Source organism: Barbatula barbatula, assembly GCF_947034865.1.
Source record: "Barbatula barbatula genome assembly, chromosome: 17".
Classification (NCBI taxonomy): Eukaryota; Metazoa; Chordata; class Actinopteri; order Cypriniformes; family Nemacheilidae; genus Barbatula; species Barbatula barbatula.
In genome coordinates this window covers 18609251-18620681 of record NC_136780.1, presented here as the reverse complement: position 1 = coordinate 18620681, position 11431 = coordinate 18609251, and the positions used below count along the sequence as shown (strand labels likewise).

The following is an 11431-nucleotide window of genomic DNA, read 5'->3' as shown; positions in this document are numbered from 1 at the left end:
TTAAACGGAGGTTGGCACTAGCTGCAGATGGGCGGGTCAGCCACAAGTGGGCTGTACAAACTTCCAGAGGATTTTTGCTTTATTTAATGTTGTGTGTTGTAGTATTGGTTCGTGATCCACAGGTGGTGTAGTATGTTGGGATACTGACAAAAAGAAGACTCAGAGAAGGCCATAATTCTCTATGGTCACTTTATTGTGGATTACCCAACACAGCTTCAGACATGCACACAAAAGCAAACACTGGTGCTCAACAGACTGCACTTCTTCACAGCCTCCTTTACTGCGCACTGCTGGACACATCTCAATATCCATATACAACCGTTGATGGCGGAATATTATGTTTCAAAAATACAGGACAAGAAAATAAAACTTAATTAAAAATGTCATAAGTCATAGTGCTTTCATTACGGTCTGTACATCCTGCCGTCCACAATTACCATTGAATCCAGCCTGCTTTTGGCGTGAGCTCCTCCCACTTGCAGTTTGTGGCGTCAACTCCTCCCAGCTGCAGCGATTTCTACTTAAACTTTCTATTTGGTTTGAAGCACCGAACTAGTGAAACAAATTGTTGTTTGGACCACATTTTGGTTTCTTTGTTGCATTTCCCTCCATTTTTTGTTGAATTTATCCATTATTAGGGTGATCCAGTTTTTAGTTTCGCATTGTTCATAAGGTAGTATTTTTGCTTTGATTAAATAAAAATATGCATTTCCATCCAAAATCACATATTTCTCTTCTTTAATGTTATCGTTTTTTGTTTATTATCAATTATTATTTGCTACTGGGTGTGTAACATCTACTCAATTACAGTGTGACCAGTATCAAAATATGTGCGTGCAGCCCTAGCGCAGTTATATTTACACTTTTAACTAAACATTTGGCATTTTAGGTCCTTGTCAACAATACAACACTACCAAACTTATCAACCTCAATTACATTTACAAGCAAAAAAATTTTTAAATAATCTTTAATCAGTGGTATTATGTACTTTTAATAAACACACATGTTTTCTTGCCTTTTATGTGTCTATGACTGGTTTGTGTAGCATCTCTATAGTGTGGATTAAAATGAGACAAAAACATATACACTCACCTAAAGGATTATTAGGAACACCTGTTTAATTACTCATTAATGCAATTACCTAATCAACCAATCACATGGCAGTTGCTTCAATGCATTTAGGGGTGTGGTCCTGGTCAATACAATCTCCTGAACTCCAAACTGAATGTCAGAATGGGAAAGAAAGGTGATTTAAGTCATTTTGAGTGTGGCGTGGTTGTTGGTGCCAGACGGGCCGGTTACTGGGATTTTCACGCACAACCATTTCTAGGGTTTACAAAGAATGGTGTGAAAAGGGAAAAACATCCAGTATGCGGCAGTCCTGTGGGAGAAAATGCCTTGTTGATGCTAGAGGTCAAAGGAGAATGGGCCGACTGATTCAAGCTGATAGAAGAGCAACTTTGACTGAAATATCCACTCGTTACAACCGAGGTATGCAGCAAAGCATTTGTGAAGCCACAACACGCACAACCTTACATTTATTCATTTTGCAGACGCTTTTATCCAAAGCACTTACAAGTTTTTTTTACAGTGGCAGAGCAGAGCAATCAGGGGTAAGGTGCCTAGCTCAAGGACACTTCAGTCATGACCTGCTGGCACTGAGATTCGAACCTTCTGATCACAAGCCCAACACTCTAACCACTAGGCCACAGCTTACCTTTGAGGCAGATGGGCTACAATAGCAGAAGACTCCACCGGGTACCACTCCTCTCCACTACAAATAGTAAAAAGAGGCTACAATTTGCACGTGCTCACCAAAATTGGACAGTCGAAGACTGGATAAATGTTGCCTGGTCTGATGAGTCTCGATTTCTTTTGAGACATTCAGATGGGAGAGTCAGAATTTTAGTGTAAACAGAATGAGAACATGGATCCATCATGCCTTGTTACCACTGTGCAGGCTGGTGGTGTAATGGTGTGGGGGATGTTTTCTTGGCACACTTTAGGCCCCTTAGTGCCAATTGGGCATCGTTTAAATGTCATGGCCTACCTGAGCATTGTTTCTGACCATGTCCATCCCTTTATGACCTGAGAGTCCTCTGATGGCTACTTCCAGCAGGATAATGCACCATGCCACTAAGCTCGAATCATTTCAAATTGGTTCCTTTAACATGACAATGAGTTCACTGTACTAAAATGGCCACCGCAATCACCAGGATCTCAACCCAATAGAGCATCTTTGGGATATGGTGGAACGGGAGCTTCGTGCCCTGGATGTGCATCCCACAAATCTCCATCAACTGCAAGATGCTATCCTACCAATATGGACCAACATTTCTAAAGAATGCTTTCAGCACCTTGTTGAATCAATGCCACGTAGAACTAAGGCAGTTCTGAAGGCGAAAGGGGGTCAAACACAGTATTAGTATGGTGTTCCTAATAATCCTTTAGGTGAGTGTATAAGTCGATATAAAACATCGATTCACAGACTTGACTGACAAACATGTAGATTGTGTAGGAATAAGAAAGTTTCCCCAAAAATATTAAAGTTATGACTGACATCTATTACAGACAGAAACACCTGTACACCGACTCTAGGGTAAGGAATTGTCACATTTAGACAGTTTGACATTGTGCACTCTGCATATTCTTCTTTCCTATCAGTTATTCTGTTCTGTTCCGTTCTATTCTGCCCTCTGTTTAGATACATTTCTATTATTATTCCATAATTCATTTTAAAAAGTGACAAGCGCCAAATTATGTACGAATCTGTAACTTTATTATCATTTTTCATATAAATTCCTGCAGTCCAAAATAGAAAATGCAGACTGTATACATTGAAAAGACTGATCCCAAACCAGTTCAGTATTGAGGGCACATGTTTAAAATCATTGCGTCAAACAGACATAGTACCAACACGGTTTACTCAATGGGGGCTCAGACCTAATCAACTAGTAGGATGTAGTTTATTACCCAAAATAACTAGCCATTAGGTACAACATCTATTTTCCATGGTATAATCAAATCAATTCAGTGCACCAAACAATTATGTATACAAAACAAAGTTGAACAAAAACACATACACAGAACCTATATGTCTCTACCACAGTCTGTGAACATGTAATGCATCTTTCTGACTCAATTCAGTAATTCATGTGGCGTGTCCAGATGTTTATGTATAAAAGAATTAACCAACAGTTACTGTTTATTAAATGTGCGCACAGCTGTGAGCAAATTCAGTTAAAAACATAAGACAAACAAAAAACCATATGGAAATTGCTATGACTGTATCAGACACTGCAATAAAAAAAAGCTCTTGCCAAAGGCTACACTGAGGCCAGCTGAACGTCGTCAGATAAGAGTTGAGTACAGTGAGGTATGAATGTGACGGTCAAGTCCAGAGTAGAACTGACCTGGTTGCAGTATTCCGGGTTTAATCAACCATGTTTGTAGCAGCATTAAGTTCTGAGAGGAGACCCAGTCACTGGACCGATCAGCGTTCCCTGACATGGAGTTTAACACGTCAAAAAAAGCACACAAAAAAAAGGTTACGATACAGTTGAACTATCAAAGCTGTCTGAGTGGACCATAGTAACATGGTTGGGAGGTTTTAAAGGAAATTAAGAGCAAGTGGAATGATCTAGCAAAGTCTTCAATCTTAACGTTCATATCTCAGGAGCTCTGTGATTTTGGGACTTGCTGGGGTTTCAAATGAAACGTGGCGAGTTGAAACCAAACACTAGTTTTCTCATTTGAAGGCAGTCTTTAAAATTTCACAATTAAAAACCAATCGTCATCATTAAAAAAAACAGCTAGTTCACACGTCGCTGGATACACAATAAGCTCCCCTTGCATGTACACTAGGGAAACGGACAACATAACACTGGCATGCAGGTAAAATTGTTCAGGAAATACAGACTCAGTGAAATCAAATAAAAGAAAAAAAGAGGTTCACAGGGAAAAACAAAGGATACGTTGATTACAAGGAGTTAAAAATCATCTAAACTATCACTCACAAATATGCTTAATTTTATTCCTAGCTTGAAGAACAAAGTAGCTAAAAGTATAACTGGAGACATCGAGTTATCACACGCAAGCCAAGTAAAAACGAGTAGGTCAATTCACCTTTGTCCAGTACACACTGATACGAATATCACACAATCCACCACATCTTTGATTTTGACAGGTAAAAACAAACGTAAAATTGTGGCCTGATACTGTACGAAAAACTAACAGTATTCAGCAATCGCTTTGTGTCAGGCACCATCAGAGCATATCTTTGTCCAGTATAATGACAGAACATTTCTACCAATTACCCATTGAGTGCGAGACAAACACACACGCACGTGTGTGCATCCAAGAATAGACGTACAGTATTTTGAGTCTTTTCAGTGGTGTTCACAGAGAAAAGGCGCATGAAGTGTGCAGGCCTCCCTGACACTAGGGGGCACTGGAGAGTAAAAGTGAACGGGTTGGTGGCATTAGTGTAAGAGGATGGGGTGTCAGTCCAGCTCTGGTCAACAGGAAGAAATCATGTCGGTTGGTGAGGTAGCAAGATTTGCTAGTTACTGTTCCTCTTCTTCCTCCTCCTCCTCCTCCTCTTCTTCCTCATCATCCTCCTCCTCAGAGGACTTAGATGGCTCCTCCTGCTCCTGTTGGGAAATTCAATCAAACGAGAGAATGCGCTTTGTCACGTTACAGGGCAAAGAAAACTAATTTTCAGTCACTTGAAGAAGCTTTGTGTGTTATTGACATCTAGCAGACAGCTTTTCCCTGCCTCCTCCTGCTCAGACTCGGTGCTCACATGGGTTGCAAGTAAACACGGAAGTGACTTAAACTGCAAATTCATGACTGGCCGCTAGAGACTGGCTCCAAAACAGAGCAGAATCTCATTGAGCCACATGTAAAAATGCTTTACAGCAGGACAAACTAGTTTTCAGCATGGTACAAAAAATTATTTTGGCCTATTTAGCTAATTTGACCCTTCATGACAACTGTGAGGAGGGGGAATTTTTGTATAACTGTATATCTTTGAATAACAAATTAGGTGCGTGGTCACTTCAGTGAAAAAAAGAGTTTCAGCAACCAGGCGCCTCTGCTCCAACCACGTCCCGCCTCTTTGCCTATTTTTGATTATCCAGGAGTGACACACTGCTAAGGTGGTGGCCCACTATGCTTCAAAACAGCTCCTCAGAAACCTACGGGTGACGTCATGGACATTAAGTCCATATTTTATACAGTCTATGGTTAAGAGACTTCTACATGAGTGCACAGGATGATGAAAGGCATAAAGCCTTACAGAAATGTAAATTCATCGGCTATTATTATTTTTCTGTATATGTCAATCAAACATCCTTTACTTCCATCCATCATCATGGTTACTTAACTTTAGCTAGGTTACTTTATCTGAAGCTCATTACTGGCCCATCAAGCAGGACAAAAGCCAATTCAGTGACTTATTTAAAGCCTTCCTGGATTAAGCAGTTTCAAACCCCTCAAATGCACCTCCAATATTAATCTTGTTTTATTTGACCTTTTTGTCAAAGTTTTAAGATGAACATCAAGGCTTTTTGGGAAGAGTGGAACATGCAATCTCTGGACCATATTATTTTATAACTGGCAACTTCTCAACTGAGTAAATAGATATTCCAATACAGAGTGTTGTTTTCCAAAGAAACAAGTACTCTATGTGAATGTATCAAATTTCCTAAATATCTAGAAACTTATGAAGAGTTTGGTTCCAAAATGAGATTGCCTGTTGTTGTTTTTTATCAAAAACATTTTTTATCATGCATTCCAATTAATTTATCATGCATTCCAGTAGAATTCTTACGTGCACAGTGATCATTAAAGAATCTAAATGATTCACTGTGGCAACCAGTTACAGTTCAGATCACATGAACAAATGAGATCTCTGTAGCACAACCAGGAATAATAAAACACACGAACGGCATCAACATTTCTGCTCTTATCATCATGCACTAAACAGCTTTAATGTACACTCCTGTGGCAGCACTACTAGCAGGGTACAAAAACTCTTAACAAATCTTCCACTTCCACATTTTGCTACTGCACATTAATTTGAATTTGATGCATCTAAATGTTCTGTAAGAAAAACGAAGGGTGGGATATCATGAATAAATAATCAAAGAAAGCATTCTGACTATTTAGGCACAAGTAGTGTGACTCAAAGTCTGGGGTGACTCAACACACCCACCGGATTCCTGTGGACATGTTTAAATGCGGAAAAATCAAACGGTGGTGCCAAAACTGTGCCTCATGCGAGAGGAATGCAGCATAAAAAACAGAGCCTATGAGTACAACATGAGCTGTCGAGGAAACAGGCAGCTTCGGATTCCTCCGAACGTGTGTCAAACTGACTTGACATATGACATTCAATGGTCTGTCACAAATGAAAATGGCAGGAGATGCTGATGGTACAGAATAGCAAGGGATCCCTAGTGATAGCAGACAAATGTTTTTGGTCGTCACCCATAACAACTTGCCACACAGAAAACCTGGTTAAGCCCTGTGGTTTTGTTATAAAGCCACACTAAAGACACAGTTTTAAGTTAGATACTCACTGCTTTCTTAGGTCTTCCACGGCGCTTCATCCCTGCAGGTGCCGATGCCGTAGCTGCCTTCTGGGGGGGGCAAACAAATAAGTTAAATGTGTGCCAAATATGCAGCTAAGCACTAGAGGGCGCCTTAACTCATGCTGGCACACGGCCCAAGGGCAGCAAGTTCATTGGCTATTATATTGGAAACGTACATGAGCAGCATGCAGTGCACTTCGGTTCGCTGGCCACCTGGCCCAGAGCTGAGAGACAGCTGGTATAAGCAGGCGAGAGACACCAACACAGGCACACAACACACATTCGCTGCACGCTGAGCACACAACACACACGCACAGTGAAGGAGAAAGCAGTGACCATGTGGGGGGATGGTTTGAGGGTCAGCTGTCGCCCATACAATAGATCATGGAAGGGATGGAAGAGTGGAAGCAGGGGGTGGGGTTAATATCTTGCCGACTTCCTAGGCTGCACCTGCAATGCAAAACGTTTGGCACGGCACAGGAAGCTCGCAGGAAGTCTGTAGAATCAACCGGAACTGAGCAGTGGGTTTAATCTGTGCACTTTTATGAGAACAAGATTGCTTTGCTGATATTTTTGTTGCACACACTTTGGCGAAAAACATCTGCTGCCTAAATACTTAAATCTAAGACTGGTGGTGATGGTGATACACTTAAAAGTAGGGCTGGGCGATATGGCTTAAAAAAAAAATCTCCAAACCCGATTTTCGATTTTAATCGATTTATTTTTTCTATTTAAAAACAAACTACAACTGAAAGAAATTGCTCAAAACAAATGTACTCTTTATTTTGTTCTGATTTTCCTTTATGCAGTTTAATCTAAATTTCCCATTGGGGCATAAGTGTCACAGGAAACAAGCCTTAAAACATGCTTGTAAACATAGTAAACAGTGAAAATGTAGCTTATCAGTTTTCTAATAACCTCAAACTTAGTGACAATGCACCTTCAAAATAACTTAATATATTTATATCAATAACTTAATATAAATAAATAATTTAATTGTGTGTCCCTTTTTGGTCAAATAAATGTGGCAAAAATGACAAAATTAGATTGTACAAAAATACATACAGCAGTATTCATAAAGTGCAAACAAAACTTTAAACAGTTTTCCTGAATCCCTGAAATTGTAAACAAAATGAAACATCTACTCCAATACTTTAGTTTCAACATTCTTCATTTACACATTTTTAGCCAGGAAGACAAGCCTGTCTACTACCTCTGGCTTGAGGCATGCCCGGTTACATACGTAAAAATTCCCTCTCCCACACTGAAAAGCCTATCTGTTAGGGCACTTGTAGCAGGGACAGACAAGTGTTTTTTGGCCAGATTACTGAGCCTTCGGAAGTTTGGTTCGTGACACTTCCACCACTGAAGTGGATCAGAGTCTGGGTGTGCTGCTACCCTTTCAACAAAATCCATGTCGCAATTAGACGAGAGCCGCTTGCCAGAAGGCCCTCCCATGACGCGTATTTCACTCACGAATGGCGCGAATTACACGAGTGAATGAAGCGAGTAAACTGAAAATGTTCAAGCGTCCAACAACTCGCGAATATCGCGTTTTATTCGCGCAACTCGCGTTTGGTGTGAACACTCTGGAGCATCGGTCGTAGAAGTTAAAGAGAAAACCGATTTTCATAAAAAAAAACCTAAACGTCAAGTTCGAGTTAATCGCTAAAATCGATTTATCACCCAACCCTACTTAAAAGTTAAACAAAGTGACTGTTAAGAGGCCAGTGTACCCAAGACATTTCTAAGTCTTAAGAATTTGTTTGTTGACGTTTCAATCTAATCAGCTGAATTCAGCAAAGCATGTAGAATAACAGAGGTGGCAGTCATGCACACAACAGCCGAGAATCCTCTCTACTCACTTTGCCTTTAGATGCTGTGGAGCTTGGCTTATTTTTGCTGCCCTTTGGTCTTCCTCTCGGTCTCTTCGGTGTTGGTGATCCACTGGGCTCCTGCTGCAAATTGACAATACATGAATATTGCGACTGAAAATATTGAAAGACAAAGGGCCAGATTTATTAAACAGGGCAAACGCCTGTCTACGCCTTTTCAGAGCGCATCTTTAGTAAATACTGCAAAGAGAGGTATTTGCGCTGCCACAAGCTGTTAGTAAATCTGGCCCAAAGTGGCGATGGCAGGGATTTGTGTTTTAAAAGGGCTGTGCAAATCATTTATCGCCGGCGGCCAAAAAATAACTGCCGTGGCAAAAGCTCAGGTATTGTATAATAAATGTTTACTAGGAAATAAGGAAACAGTTATGCAATGTGATGGTGTATGCAAATCAAAGTTCACTCCATCAACTGGAGACGAACGCACGTAATGTACATATGAACCGTTGAAGTAATATTTTACATTTTATATTCTGTCATCTCTTGTGAGCAGTCCAGACACAGAGCATATAATAGGACCTAAATAGGACCAAGAGGATGTGACGTGCAGACAACGATCAAATGGAAATGCCGTACGCAGTCTACAGTTGCGAGATTTTTCGATGTTAGTTTGTAAAATACACTCCTTCAAAAACACAATTTCTGTGTTAAATCAAGAGCGGGCAATATATACAGATATCTGCTGGTGGCCATGAATTACCACTGGCAGGCTCCAGTTACACAGCTGAGTAATAGAAACTTTAAACTCAATGCCCTTTCTTTTGAGTGATGGCTACGTGAACCAATCACACACTGGCATTTCCCACCAGCCAATCAGTGAGGATGCGAAACGGTTGAACTGGGTTACTGCTGGTTTAAAGGGATCATGTTACAGGCCTTGGTCATACTGCCACTCAAATGACCATCACATATGTGCAATGAAGCGTCGTATACACCTAAAGAAATCTACCAGCCCCACGAGCAACAACAACAACCCCCTCAGTGCCTGCGCATACACATGCATCATTAAAGCAAACACACCGAGCACTAGCAGTAAGACTCGCTCACTAACATTCACAGAAAAGCTAAAGGAGAACACCGGTAACTTACTTGTGGATGTTTCCGTGGTCTTCCACGTCCTCTCTTCTCTGCTCCATCCTTCTCTTTAGGAGCCACTGTGTCCTTGGCAGTATCGCTCATGGTGTCTCACTGAAAACCTGCATATAAGTGAAAGCAGCACAAATAAACGTACAACCGGCGACCTTCTAGTGGACGTTTAAAATGAACTTCACAGTGAGAGCGACGGAAGAACGCGCTGATCGACCGGCTTCCCGTTTGTTTACAACACGCGCTAGGCCTGGACTCACGCAAACTCGCACGTCTTGACGCATACGAGTTTCAGTAACGAACGGGTTCATTAAAATACCTCAATGATGAAAGAAACGTCTGAAGTTCGCTGCGAAGATTTAAAACCGAAGGCTGAAGCCGAGTGGCTGTGGTGCGCGAACCGGAACATGAACACACCACACCGCGCGAGATTCGCGCCCTTTTAAATACCCGAGAGCGTGAAAACACGATCTGCTGTTTGCATCGCCGAGAGGTTTCGTCGTGTGAAATTTGTATAAAAGGAAAGAGGGCGTTTGTAGAAACACAAATCGACCGGTTTTAAACTCTTATAAAACGTCTAACGTTGCATTGTACTGTTTGCGAAATCTGAAAACGATTTATCTGTGAAAGGTGAATTCTCGTGGCTTCCCGTAGACAATACATTGCTGAGTAGGCTCATGTGCGCCCGCCAATCTGTAAATCGGGACCCAATATCGCTTATAAAACCTTAAAGTCCGGTCGCAATTTTCCGCAGAGAGAGAACCCCTACTAAAGCATGCTTAAAGAAAGAAACCCCTACTAAAGTATGCTTACAGAAAGAGTCAATGTGACAGCTTACCCTTTGAAGGAAGTCGCTCAGGGGGAACGTCCAGTGCGTGAAGAAACAGCGCGGGCAATGTGAAAGAAAGATAGACAGACAAGACAACACGAGCCTTCGGGAGATTCAGGAGCATTTTACGGGGTCTTCCACACGGGAAATACACATACGGGAGGCGGGACAAGTGGGAGGGCCTTTGTGGGAATACAACATAACCGACAAACTGCATTGGTGAATTGCCCTGTCGACCACGATGACGCTTCCCGTGGAGCCAGCTCGCCCTTTAAAGTAAAACAAAAGATATGAAGTCGTTTCCACCAAAAATGTCAAATATTTCATTTCTACTACAGATGTAAGCTTGTACTTCTAGAACCTTAGAAGAAACGTTTTCTGTGTATGGACCGTCAGTTGAATTAATCGGATTCATCATGTTTCCCCAGTTCGACAATATGATCCTTCAGCGTGGCAGCGTATGGGCTAAAGTAGAATAGAAGGGTTCACGTCGAAACCTGAAAGTATCAGATGTTGTATTAGTACAGTCACATATCAGCTCATTTAATATGTTTCATTTCTTCTGGAAAGTATAACCTTTTCGCAAAGATGAATCAATATCATGAAGTGTGAAGAAAAAAAGCTGAACTATTCTGTTACTGTCTGTGAGAAGCTGGTTCTTTCCTGTTAAGGGATGTTGTCTAAACATTCTTCACATTTGCAGGACAAAACAAGGTGTGATACTACAACTATTGGCAACCAAGATCAGGTCAATAGGCGTTTTATGTTGCAAATACAAGTGATGGCACAGCACCATTTAACATATTACTGACCTCACAATAGACCATTTGATCAACAGAGACGTGTTTCAATGCAAAATCATCCCCCTTAAAAGGCATAGCATGCAAATTAGAGCATTGTTTCAAAGTGACTAATTCCTCCATTCCTTGTGTTTACTGAGGAGTCATCGTGAGTCATTATGTTCGCTGATCATTGTATGACTGTAAACTAAACTATAAATGAAAAGTAAGCTGTTCTGGAATTTGAAA

The 11431-nt window shown here is 41.1% G+C and overlaps 1 protein-coding gene across 3 annotated transcripts; it reads right to left on the bottom strand.

Moving 5' to 3' along the window:
* Positions 1–763: 763 nt before the first annotated feature.
* On the bottom strand, positions 764–10900 carry hmga1a (high mobility group AT-hook 1a). 3 transcript variants are annotated; one of them, XM_079478681.1, is made up of 6 exons: positions 10765–10900; positions 10413–10672; positions 9578–9684; positions 8462–8554; positions 6585–6644; positions 764–4652 (listed from the first exon to the last, which is right to left on the bottom strand). In XM_079478681.1, exons 3-6 carry the CDS (start codon positions 9665–9667, stop codon positions 4566–4568), a joined length of 330 nt encoding a protein of 109 aa, XP_079334807.1. In that variant the 5' UTR covers positions 9668–9684; positions 10413–10672; positions 10765–10900; the 3' UTR covers positions 764–4565. The 3 variants fall into 3 exon arrangements, with proteins under 3 accessions (XP_079334807.1, XP_079334809.1, XP_079334808.1); XM_079478683.1 differs by lacking the exon at positions 10765–10900 and having other exon boundaries at positions 2760–4652; positions 6585–6641; positions 10413–10571; XM_079478682.1 differs by lacking the exons at positions 10413–10672; positions 10765–10900 and adding an exon at positions 9894–10269 and having other exon boundaries at positions 2760–4652.
* Positions 10901–11431: the final 531 nt, after the last annotated feature.